Source organism: Trachurus japonicus, chromosome 11, assembly GCF_045865225.1.
Source record: "Trachurus japonicus isolate A0001 chromosome 11, Traja_1.0".
NCBI lineage: Eukaryota > Metazoa > Chordata > Actinopteri > Carangiformes > Carangidae > Trachurus > Trachurus japonicus.
In genome coordinates this window covers 5705327-5718971 of record NC_140917.1, presented here as the reverse complement: position 1 = coordinate 5718971, position 13645 = coordinate 5705327, and the positions used below count along the sequence as shown (strand labels likewise).

Genomic DNA, 13645 nt, shown 5'->3' with positions numbered 1-13645 from the left:
ATTCACAGCTCAACTGTAGAACAAAGACTAAAATACCCAACAAACCACAGACATGACGTCACATTCAGGAGCTGCTGATGTCTCTCTTACCCATGTTGGTCCTGATGTGAGCTTTGTCCAGTTTGGTGACGATGTCGTCCTTCACTCCAGAGAGATGAAACACACAGTCGTACCTCCTCCAGTCTTCAGCTTTGACTGATGAGATGTCCAGGTCAACACTCATCTGGAAGGATCCATCATGGTTGGGGAGGATCTCTCCTTGGTCCACGTCCTCATGAAGCTCCTCTCCATCTTTGGTCCAGAACATCAGGGCTCTGTGAGGGTAGAAACCTGTAGCGTGGCAGCTGACTGGAGAGGAGGGAGTCTTCTGGAGGAGAGACACTGAGGGACGGACTGGAGAGAGAGAGAGACAACAGGTAAGTTAGACTGGTGGTCGTTGGTCTCCACTACATGCTCAGACTCACACATTCATCTTCTGACAGCTCCACATAACAACAACAGCATCTCTCTCTTCTAACAGTGAATAAGTGAAAGTGACTTCACTCACACTAACTGTTCACTGACTATCACCAGTCGACTGAGAGTGATGTCAGAGCACCAAACAGGTCAGTCTCTCCTGATTGGTCAGGACCAACTCAGATCTTAAAACAAGGTGATGTCAGACTGAGGAGTTATGATACAGTGGTGATTCAGTCTGATTGGTCGATATCAATATTGTTATGATCATCAAACTACATCAGGTCATGTGACTCTACCTGTTCTCAGCAGAAAGTTCTTCCCATAGTTCAAGTACATCTTCAGCCACTCAGGACATGAACGAGTTAAGACGTTCTCATTGCGTTTTATTCTCAATTTGTCAGCATCCCATCTCTGCTTGGTGACGACAGCCTGTGGTTTTGGAGCGATCCATGTCAGTGTCTTCAGGTCCATTGATATGAAGTCTTCTCCATCATAACCATACTGAAGAAAACCACTAACTTGTCCAGTCTCATCGTCCCATTCACATCCATTCAGCAGCTGTAAGATGTGGACACCTGAGACTGAGACAGTTAAAGGACAGATGATGTCTCCTCTGGTCAGATGATCAGTTTTACCTTCTTACAGTCCTGAATTGCTCAGGATTCAAAAACAAATAAGTGATCACTTTTGTGTGTGTGTGTGTGTGTGTGTGTGTGTGTGTGTGTGTGTGTGTATATATATACACTATATTACCAAAAGTATTCGCTCACCCATTCAAATGATCAGAATCAGGTGTCCTAATCACTTGGCCGACTGTGAAATTTGGTGGAGGAGGAATTATGGTATGGGGTTGTTTTTCAGGAGCTGGGCTTGGCCCCTTAGTTCCAGTGAAAGGAACTTTGAATGCTTCAGGATACCAAAACATTTTGGACAATTCCATGCTCCCAACCTTGTGGGAACAGTTTGGAGCGGGCCCCTTCCTCTTCCAACATGACTGTGCACCAGTGCACAAAGCAAGGTCCATAAAGACGTGGATGACAGAGTCTGGTGTGGATGAACTTGACTGGCCTGCACAGAGTCCTGACCTGAACCCGATAGAACACCTTTGGGATGAATTAGAGCGGAGACTGAGAGCCAGGCCTTCTCGACCAACATCAGTGTGTGACCTCACCAATGCGCTTTTGGAAGAATGGCCAAAAATTCCTATAAACACTCTCCTCAACCTTGTGGACAGTCTTCCCAGAAGAGTTGAAGCTGTAATAGCTGCAAAAGGTGGACCGACATCATATTGAATTCTATGAGTTAGGAATGGGATGGCACTTCAGTTCATAGAATGAGTAAAGGCAGGTGAGCGAATACTTTTGGTAATATAGTGTATATATACACACATATATATCTGTATGAGCCATGAATAATCAGAGGACAATCATCCTTATATACTCATACAGATACAGATATATATAGTTTCATTCAATATATTCAGAGTTTCACTCAATATATTCAGAGTTTCATTCCATATATTCAGAGAGTTTCATTCAATATATTCAAATATTAATTTCCTGAACGGCATGCCATTCAGGAAATTAATATATATTATAATATATATATATGGCATGCCGTATATATTTCATTTAATTTCATTTCATTTTGATTTATTTCATTGATGGTTCTCACATAGTTGCACATATACATAGTGTACACATTTTCATCATGAATGAAAAGGAGCAGGATGAAGAAAAAACTTATAATACCTGCCCCTCATATATATCTGTATGAGCCATGAATAATCAGAGGACTGGATTTGTGGTTTGTAATGGTTTATATATTGCGTCAGCTTCTCAGTGACACAGTTTATTTCCTGAGGCCTCAACAATATCAGTGATTAAACACATTTGTACTTTCACTTTGAAGATTCATTGATACTGATTCAGTTAGTTATCATTGTTCAGTATTAAATTTAACATAGTTCAGACTCTACCTACCTCCACTGTGGTTAAAACGCTGCTTGACCTGTTGAATCCTGGATCTTAAATGAGGCAGAAACCCAAAACACTCTATGTTGTACCACTGCTCATGTTCAGGGTGATCATCCAATGCTGTTTTCCACCAGTTCTGTTTTGGTTCCAGTGTGTTTTTGTTGCTGTCACAGTGACCAGCCTCAAGGTCATCAGTCAATACTTGAGCTACAAACTCAGGGAGGTTTGTTGGTCCAGAAGACAGAGTGGATAAACATTTCAGGCTGTGTTTCACTGTAGAACAGACAAGGTTTTTATGATAAATATAAACCTTCACTCCTCATAAATGTGATATATTCAGTCAGATTCAGTTGAAAATCCAGTTGAGATGAAAGTGAAAACAAATCATGCAGCAGTGTAACACAGGAGTAAAAATCCAGAGCTGAGCAGAAAGTAGGCTAAAGTGAAAAGTTGAATAAATATTTAAATGTGATCCTACCTGCTGATGAACTGTGGCAGAGAAGAAGAAACAAAAGTAACGTCTTCATTCTGTTTTTCTAACATCGTTGTGTCCTCAGGTTGAAGTGTTTGAGCTCAGTAGTAGGTAGCCTACATGGTTACATTAGGACAACCTGGCGACTTTCTTCCTAAATCTGTCGACTTTCCAAATCCTCTTCTTGGCGACTTATTTTGACAAAAGCCACTAGCAACAAATGTAGCGACTTTCTTGTGTTTCTGAGACTGTGACGTGAGAGCACGTAGCCTAACCTACTGTCCTCAACGAGCACCGGGAGCTGCTGTGAGTCGCTCCAAAGCTACTGACAGACGGACAGAGAGGAGACCCACTTCACTCTGTGTCCCCACTGCAGGAGGAGGTTCTGCAGGTTTGTGCTTCGTTGACCATATGAAGATGTTCCGATGGCGCCGAATAATAATACTTGATTGATTGGATATCTATCGGGTGACGCGTGTGTGGCAGGTGGCACCGAGTAGGGAAGGGGAGGTGCAGGAAGTTAAGCCGCGGTATAGAAATAAGCCTACCTGTAGAGGGAGCGAGAGTCTGTTGTTGGTTCCGGCCGGAGGAGTGAGGCAGGTGCACACCTCACTCCATGCGGGCATGCAGGGAAACCCAGGGAGAACTGGTAGGCTGAGGCCCTGTTTTGAGGGTTTATATCATTATGTTATTGTTTGATATGAACTGTTTTTTTTTTATATTTTTCAGACTTGTTGCCCTGCTGGGGTTGTGAGTAGCTGGTAGCCGGTGAATGGGCAAAGTTCGGCAGACCAGGTATTTTAAAGTTGTGATATATGCCGTAAACTCTTAAATATTTTTATGGATGTAATAAAGTATTGAAGGTTTGTATTTGTGTCTCTGCAGAGAATCGGCAGCCTATTAGCTGTTTCTTGCCGTTGTTTTGTTTATTAGTTTGGGTTTATTATTTTGTCTAGTCCGCCTGGCAAGTGAGCCGGGTAACGGGCAAAAAGAGCTGGGTATTGCCCTTGGGCGGACTAGTTTCTTTTTTTCTTTTTGTTTGTTTGTTTGTTTATTTGTTTGTTTAGTTTCTGCGGCAAACCCCCCACTTGTTTTAAGTCTCAGGTGAAGTCTCAGTCAAGCCATCAAGGCAGGCATAAGGTGTGATGTGGTTAAAATGTTTGCAGTGAAATTGACTTGTGTGCAAACCTTAAGTGTGTTTCACCAAGTGTGTAGAACCTTTTGCAGTGTTAAGAGTGGTTTGTAAAACGTAATCCGGGCCTTGCTAGTGATATTGATGACGTAAACTGAAGAGATAGCCTACAAGTGGGCCTATAACCTGTCAAGCAGAACCCTGTAATAAAACTGTCCCTGGACTGTTATCATTTGCTAATTACTTAGGCTACCTGTAGTGGGAGTTACACGTGTAAGGTGGTGCGTGTCAGTCGCCCTGGAGAGGAAATTAATCGTGACCCATGTGGCTCTCCATATCGGGCCACTAGCTGACTGGACGTGATGATGTAGCCTAGGTAACCAACCGGCATTAAGTTAGTTTAACATTCAACATTCATTTGACATTCAAAATATAAACCTATTATGTGCTTCAACCGTTTGGGTGAACGATGTCAAACCAACTGTGCAACATATAGATTAATATTCCTCATCTGCCACAAGGCTTATTTTTCAAATATATCTTTTTGTCAATTTTTTACAATTAAAATAAATAAATAAACGTATTATACTCCTTGACCTTTTGACCTCATGATGTCAAACCAAGTTATACAGTTGGTTTGACATCATGAGGTCAAAAGGTCAAGGAGTATAATACGTTTATTTATTTATTTATTTATTTATTTTAATTGTAAAAAATAGCCGAAGAAATATATTTGAAAAATAAGCCTTGTGGCAGATGAGGGATGTTCATATCTGTCTTATACAGTTGGTTTGACATCATGAGGTCAAAAGGTCAAGGAGCATAATACGTTTATTTATTTATTTTAATTGTAAAAGATAGCCGAAGAAATATATTTGAAAAATAAGCCTTGTGGCAGATGAGGGATGTTCATATCTGTCTTATACAGTTGGTTTGACATCTTGAGGTCAAATGGTCAGGGAGTATAATACGTTTATTTATTTATTTTAATTGTAAAAAATTGACAAAAAGATATATTTGAAAAATAAGCCTTGTGGCAGATGAGGAATATTAATCTATATGTTGCACAGTTGGTTTGACATCGTTCACCCAAACGGTTGAAGCACATAATAGGTTTATATTTTGAATGTCAAATGAATGTTGAATGTTAAACTAACTTAATGCCGGTAGTAAAACCGACTGATCCCACAGCAGGATCCTTCAAGGAAATACCTAGGTGGAGCGGACCGGGCTCGCTGGAGCAGAAACCATCTACGGTCAGGAACAGCAGCAGCAACAGCAGCAGCAGCAGCAGCAACAGCAGCAGCAGCAACAGCAGCAGCAGCAGCAGCAACAGCAACAGCAGCAGCAGCAACAGCAGCAGCAACAGCAGCAGCAACAGACTCCTACCGAAACACGATGCAGAAGTTGTTTTTGTTGCTTCTCTTCTCTCACGTTTCAGGAGCAGGTTGGTTCGCGTTTGAAATATCAGACTTTTCTTTTCTCCTCCTGCTTCACTTTCACTTCAAGTTGATGAATACGTTTGAACTGACTCATACTGAATAGAAAGAGTCTATTCACTATAGGTTAGGGGTATTTACTTTCAACAGTACATGGACAAGTGGAGGCTTCAGATGATGGGATGTTGTCAGAGGGAAGTGTCCACTGTCTGAGCTCAGAGTTTCATCAGCAGCTTGGACACAGAGAGACGTGAAGAGTCACAGACAGAGAAGTGGACGTCCTCTGGTGATGACACATGGACATGTTTAGCTGTGGTATACCCACCAACACACAACTTTTGTTTCAATACATTGTTGGAGATGAAGAAATGACCATTCCACACTACTTAAACGCTCTACATTCATGATATAATATCACTGTAGCATCAACATCTTACACACACACTCACACACATATGTACAATGTGTGTGTGCTCGTCAACATTTTTCTCAGAAAATATATTTCTAATCGTGCTATTGACTTGAAATTTTCACCAGATGTTGACAACAACCCAAGTAATAGACACATACAAAGGAATCCAAACATTTATTTCCATAAATTAAGTAATGTATAATAAAGTGAAATGACACAGGGAATAATGAACACATAAAGAAAAGGAGAAGGTGCAAAAAGGTAAAGAAGGAAATCCAAGAAAGCAGCTGGAGTCTGTCAGTATTTAGAAAGTAATCCTGTCCCCTGTCAGTGCAAAGTACAGTAAGATCAGATGGTTTAGTCCAAATTGACGCCTATGAACGGGCTTCTCATCACCAAGGTGTCACACAAGAGGCGTCTCATGATGGGGAAAAGCAGAGAGCTTCTCAAGACCTCCAGAAACTGATGTTGCAGAACATCCTGATGGCATCGGTTACAGACGTTTCTGAATGCACCGTTTTGTCCGTTAGTGCCGTTAATCTGGAACTAAAAAGAACATTTTACTATTAACTGGCCACGACCAGCTCCTCGCAAGATTTTTGACAGATTCAAAAAGCTTTAGAGAGACTTGCAACTAGCAAGTACAGTTATAAAAAAACAAAACAATCAGTAATGCATTTAACCGTCATGGCCTCTATGCTGCAGTGCTCACCATGCAAGTCTATTGACACGTTCAATATATATATAGTCTAGGCCAGCTTTATTATGATGAAATATGTAATGAAAACCTGTTTGTCCCACAGTGAAACACTCCCTCAAGTATGTCCTCACTGCGTCCAGTGGGCTCCCGAACGCACCACCGGTTGTGTCTGCTGCCCTGGTTGACAACAGTCAGGTCGGTTACTGTGACAGCGACAAACGGTTGGTGGAAATACGGGACTGGATGCAAAGCTACTTGGACACCGACCCCTGGCAGATGGCCTGGTACAACGCAGAGTGTCTCGAGACTCTGCCAAACCTCTACAAAGACAGGATTTCCAATTTGAAGGAGCGCATGAACCAAAGTGAAGGTACAGCAGCCTCTGGTTTACTGCTTCACTGGTAAAAGAGAGAGAGAGAGAGAAAAAAAACATGTATTCATTTCTGAAATAGGGAAATTCACATATCTTAGCAGCTGAAACATACAGTTAGAAAAAAAGATCAAGGGCAAAATAAGACCACAAAAATCTACAGGGAAAATAAGAAAAAAAATAGACTATATCAATTGAGTAGACAACTTAAAAATGGGACTTTAATATAAAAAGTACTTGTATGTATCAAAAAGAAATAAAAATAGAGAGTAATACAATCAATATACATATCTATTTTAATATCTTGGTTGCCATATATTTATAGATATCTATATTTATATATTTTTTATCAGTCCACCACAGTGTGCACGGCATGTGTGAATGTGTTTTGTTTGTATGTACTGCTGCTGTAACTTTGCGAATTTCCCCGTCGTGGGATGAATAAAGGCATACTTTACTTAAAGCAGAAGTAAGTGGTCCGGTCGTTTTCGCTAATGCTGCGTTCCAGGCAGGCTTTTAAAATCGTAAATTACAGCTTCAAGTCACAACTTACGACTTTGTAGCGTTTCAGGCAACCCACTCGTGTTTTTCCGACCTGTTTTACCGGTGAAAGTCACTATAACGGCCACTCATAACTTCCGACCGGTGAACTCGTACCAGATCGAACTGGTACGACTTCACGGTCGGAAAAATACGAGTTTCCTTGAACGCACCATAACAGTCCTCGTCCCTACGTCGCCACATTCACGGCGTCCCTTGGCTGCACACACAGCCCTGCATGCCGTTCTCTCTCCTCATTGGATAAAAACTGTAGGATACGATAAATGTTTTCTCCTGGGCTCAGAGCAGAGCAGAGAGACTGACAGACCCGTGTTTCAGACCAAACACTCTATGTAAGTGATTGCTGTCGGAAGATATAACTATTTAAGACTTATATTAACACAAATATATCACTTACTTCTGCTTTAACTTTACAAATTTCTAGCATAACACAATATACATTTTTAAGCTCTTTCCAGTGGAGATTCCATCTGTACGTCTATGATTTGTTTTGTCTGTCTCTGTCTCAGGTGTCCACATTTTACAGAAGATAAGTGGATGTGAATGGGACGACGAGACAGGAGAGGTTACTGGTTTTCATCAGTTTGGTTATGATGGAGAAGACTTCCTGTCACTGGACATGAGGACACTGACGTGGACGGCTCCGAAAACACAGGCTGTCGTCACCAAACTGAGTTGGGATGCTGACAAGGGGAGAATAAAATATGATAAGAACTTCTTAACTCAGATTTGTCCTCAGTGGCTGAAGACGTATGTTAACTATGGGAAGGACTTTCTGCTGAGAACAGGTAGAGTCACATGACCTGATGTAGGAATGAGTTGACTTCAGTAAACACATCGATGATGATGTCCATCAGTCCTACACTCTGGTTCAGAGTTAAACATCTCAACAACAGCCACATTGATTGACATGAGGTTTTCCACTGTTACTGAGCAAGCACATTCTTTTTTTGTTTGTTTCTCTTCCTGGTTCGCTGTCTGTCTCTCATCTTTTCACCCCCCCCCCCCCTTCTCTCCCTCTCCAGATCTCCCCTCAGTGTCTCTCCTCCAGAAGACTCCCTCCTCTCCAGTCAGCTGCCACGCTACAGGTTTCTACCCTCACAGAGCCCTGATGTTCTGGACCAAAGATGGAGAGGAGCTTCATGAGGACGTGGACCAAGGAGAGATCCTCCCCAACCATGATGGATCCTTCCAGATGAGTGTTGACCTGGACGTCTCATCAGTCAAAGCTGAAGACTGGAGGAGGTACGACTGTGTGTTTCAGCTCTCTGGAGTGAAGGACGACATCGTCACCAAACTGGACAAAGCTCACATCAGGACCAACATGGGTAAGAGTGACATCAGCAGCTCCTGAATCTGATGTCATGTCTGTGGTTTGTTGGGTATTTTAGCTTTTTCTCCAGTTTAGTAACTTATCCATCTTCATTAAAACTCAAAATAATAAACTAGTTACATCATTAGAAGAAATCTTGAATTCAACACACACGCACGCACGCACACACAAAAAGAAAAGCAAAAAAACAAAAACATATTGAAAGAATTGCTTTGAATTTAGTCAATTTTGTAGAGGTCACTATGTCTTTGTCCTTAACATATGACTTTGTTTGCTAACTATGATGTGACATCACACTTATTTTGCACATTTTATATCCAAATGGTCAAAGGTCAACTTCGCTGTGACATCATAAAGCGACTGAGGGGCTGCATAGACGAGATAAACTAATCAACGTGCTTGCTACTTCAGGTCTGCAGCGCATGTCTAGTAAAAACAATGTATGTAGAGATTTATACCTGCTACAATTGATAATGGATATCAATGGAAATGGCTCCTACAATCATAAACTGACAGATTGTAACTATATTGTCACCATGGCTGGTTGGTGCAGACGTCCAACTACAAGGTAATAATGTGTTATTGTTTATATTCACCAGAGAAGCCCAATAACACCACCGTCACCATCATCTCTGCACTGGTTCCTCTGGCTCTCGTCCTCATCGCTGTCACTGGATTCCTGGTTTATAAACAGAAGAAAGGTGAGAGAGAAAAACTGAAAAATTATCTTAATTTTACAATACTTGACAACCATGTTCACAGTTTTACAAAAAAGGAATAAATGAAGGAAACAGATGAGTTCTGTTCCATCCTGTCATTAACAACAGTGACTGAAATGTTTTGTCTTTTCTTCTCATTTTAGCCAAACAGCGTCCACCCTGTAAGTGAAATTTATCTTACTCTACTTAAAATGATCTTGATCATCATTAGCACTTTTCAACCGTTTCAGATTGTTTTCAACATGTAATGCTGAAAAAAGTTTCACATAAACTGTGTTTCTGATCTTACAGCTCCTGACAGCAGCTCTGAACTCTCTGAGAGTTTGAATCCAAAAACCTGACAGACAAACAATCTCAGATGGGAGGGAAAAGTCCAAATAAATACATTAATTTTGCGATTAATTTGAAACATTTAACATCTTAATAATCTTAACATTATTAATAATAATGTTGTGTGCTATAGCTGAGTTAACGAGTGAGCTATGCTGTGTGTATTTCAATCAGGACAGACTATTAAGAATGGAATAGACGGGATGTGAAACGAAAGACATTTATTGTGAACAAATAATATTTTTGGCGCTTAGGCCCCAGGGAGTAGATCAGCTTAGAAGACAGATTGATGAATGTGAAGCTTCTATCTGAAGAGGACTTCCCCCGGGCCCAGACACTGGTGGTGGTAGAGATGATGCCTGCTGATATGGAAGCCTCCGGACTGAGATGGAGATGCCTGGGTCCTGATTGAGGAGGTGAAGGGGAGGAGGTGGGTCGAGAATTTTCTGCGGGCTGGTTGACAGCTGAATGAGAGTAGAGAGAGAGCACTTTTAAACATGACAGCTGAAAGCTGATTGGAGGAGGAGAGAAGGTGGTGTGACAACACAGACTACTGCATGGTCTAATGACTGGTCATCTACAGCCATCAAGTGTCAAATGGGGTTTTCTGTCTTTGTTGTTGTTGTCGCACATTTCAATTAAAGTCTCCACTTTTCAAAACTGTATTCTTCTCTGTTCATCTATGACTACAGTGATATTTTTCTTGCAATTACCCTTCCATTCAGCCAAACGTATGGCAGCATTGCTGTTTATAAAACCCTTCTTCATCTTCAGTTAATGTACTGCCATGGTGACTGATATGACTTCCTCCTTCTGGTTCCTCTCGGTTAGTTACCATCTTGTGTGTGATAGAAGAAATGTTGCGGTGTAATTAAGTTGTTTGTGCCTCACTGCTTCTGTTGCTTGAAAGAAACAGGCACATCTACAAGTTTTTTGTTTAAAAAAAAAATCATTTTTACAATTAAAGTTAAAATTAAAGTTTATTTTTCACATAATATCAATATTTAGAATAATACCTAGACCTACAGCTAATACTATTCATTAAGAAACACAAAGATGAATAATTCAGGGTTCACACTCTTTTCTAGAGATTATTTTCCAGGACATTTTCTTCTTGATGATCTAGCTCATATGACAGGAACTTTTACTGCACTTACCTTTTCAATCATACATTGCATCCCACATAAAATTAGGACAACTTGGTTGTATTATCTAAATAAAATGTACCTAACTCACTTTAATTGGGTTAACGTTTATGCCTGGTGATGACCAACTGGTCATCACCAGTGCTACTTAGCCTTTCTCTCCCGATAAACCTGCATACTGTATGTTATTATTATTATATAGATTCAGATCATAGACATTTTCTTGCTTCTGTGTTTTATTACTTTAACAAAGTTAACACTGTGAATATACATGGCCTCTCCTGTTATCTTCTGTTTTATCTAAACAACACATTATATAGATTTCAGCTCAGGAGCTAACAATATTAGCAATAATTTAGACAGTTGGCTTCCACTCATTAATGTGACACTGGCTTCACATTTATTATCAACAAACACTCAGCAATGAACCAACATATATTTTAAACCTTTCTGAATGACAAACTTTAAACCTTTAACAAGTATCTGAACAAGCTAGCAATGAACAGAACCACACGTTTTATTGCTTGTGATGTTGCTTTGTTTTTCAATAAAATATTCTTTCTGGATTTTGCAGTTTTAATAATGAGATACACTTTGGGGTTAAATAATCTCAAGTTAATTTTAGAGTAGGCTATTATGTTGCAATTAATCAGTGATGAGCACCAAATAGTACAGAACGTTTAACAGGGAAACATAATTTAAGGGATAAGACAGACAGATGCAGTGTTAAACTTGTGCAATACTGTGGTTTGGCCAGAAGGTGTCACTGTTTCATACGTTTTAAAACAGCCATTTCTACCAGACCTGCTCCTGGTCAGGTGAAGTATGAAGCAGATGAGACTGTTTTATTATAATATAGTACATCCATGGGTTTTATACACAGCATTGAATGGACGGGTAATTGCAAGAAAAATATCACTGTAACTGGAGGCACAGATTAACAGAGAAGAATAAAGTTTTGAAAAGTGGAGACTTTATTGAAATGTGAAACAACAACAACAAAGACAGAAAACCCCATTTGACATTTTGGCTCCTGTAAATGACCAGTCATCAGACCCTGCAGTGGGAGTAGAGTCTGCCTTGACCTAAACCACATGGGTGATCCATCTGGCTAGTTGAATCTCAAAACCGAAGCCATTAAAGTGATCAGCATGGTGATATTTTATGATCATCAAACAAATTATGTTGCGGCTTCCAAACACAAACCTTTAAAGCCGCTGAGAGTATGAGGTTGGGTCCTCAGGTACGTAGATTTGTGACGCGCTATAGTAGATTTTGATAAAGATACGCTGAGATCCAACAATGCTTTTGGTGCATTTATTGTAACAAAACAGCACAGAGCTATCACAGCGCAGCAAGGATGGATAAACGTAAAAATGAGACTGGCAGATTAAACAGGAAAAAAGGGTGATTAATGAATGAATGAGTAGCGGTCAACAAAAATTACGGCTACTCCCAACCCTGACTCTCTCTCTCTCTCATCTGTGTCACCGGTGAGTGCCCACCTTTACGCACACACACTTCCGCACGCACACACGCCTACTCCCAGGTGAACCACCCACTCTGCAACACACACACACACACACACTCAAACACACCGTGCTGCTCATCTTCAGCCTGTATGTCTCTTACACACCAGCCCCTAATTATTAGGTCTCACATAATAATTCACATTTCAAACACAATAGGAGACATAATAAATCATCATATCAATTTCAACGATAATGCAAAAATGTCTAATAAATTGCTCAAGTCCATGAAAAAGGTCATTACAACGAATATTCCTTCTTCTGGTCGTCATGACCGATTAGTGCAAAGAAAGTCCATCTGACGTCCGAAAACACAAAGTCCATATAGAGGTCAGCAACGTCCTCATGCTGCCTCCTCCTTCTCCAGCAACAAACACACCTTGGATATGGGTCTGTCCAAGCAACTGGTTCTTGTCTTAATCCGAATTTGACGCACAAATCCCTTGCGATCCGGAAAAGTTTGCAAGACACGTCCCATAATCCAAGAATTACGAGGTGCAGTACTGTCCATAAGCAAAACTAGATCTCCTGCGACAAGGTTTCTCTGGACTCCAGTCCATCTCTGTCGTTCCTGTAACAGAGGCAGATACTCCTTTGTCCAGCGCTTCCAGAACAGATCAGATATGTACTGGACTTGTCTCCATCTTCTTTGTGCGTACAGGTCTGCTGCTTGGAACTCTCCAGGTGGTAATGAAGGCTGGTTTTTTAGCAGTAACAGATGGTTCGGCGTCAGTGCTTCCAGGTCGTTAGGATCTGTGGAGGCCTTGGTGATGGGCCTGCTGTTAATAATGGCTTCCACTTCGCAAAGAACTGTGTGGAGTCCCTCCTCATCCAAGCGTTGTACTTTGAGAGTGGAGTTCAGGACTTTCCTCACCGATCTAATAAGCCTTTCCCACACTCCTCCATGATGTGATCCAGCAGGGGGGTTGAACGTCCACTTAATGCCCTTTTGGAGTAACACATCATGCACCTGTGCCTGGTTCCACTGCGCAATCGTTGTTTTTAACTCACGTTCTGCACCCACAAAATTTGTCCCATTATCAGAGCGCAGCTCGCGGACCTGTCCTC

The 13645-nt window shown here is 41.0% G+C and overlaps 2 protein-coding genes across 2 annotated transcripts in view; one reads left to right on the top strand and one right to left on the bottom strand.

Annotated features, from left to right (window-relative positions):
• Positions 1-2599, bottom strand: part of LOC146978017 (major histocompatibility complex class I-related protein 1-like) — a 28191-nt gene extending 25592 nt beyond the window's left edge. Inside the window, exon 1 of the mRNA XM_085790805.1 lies at positions 2442-2599. The gene's annotated coding sequence lies outside the window, so the exon portion shown is untranslated. The remainder of the gene's footprint in view (positions 1-2441) is intronic.
• Positions 2600-3531: 932 nt separating this feature from the next.
• Positions 3532-13645, top strand: part of LOC146978008 (major histocompatibility complex class I-related protein 1-like) — a 143202-nt gene continuing 133088 nt past the window's right edge. Inside the window, exons 1-3 of the mRNA XM_085790551.1 lie at positions 3532-3556; positions 6694-6960; positions 8031-8309. Of these exons, the coding sequence (XP_085646677.1) occupies positions 3532-3556; positions 6694-6960; positions 8031-8309 (571 nt within the window). The remainder of the gene's footprint in view (positions 3557-6693; positions 6961-8030; positions 8310-13645) is intronic.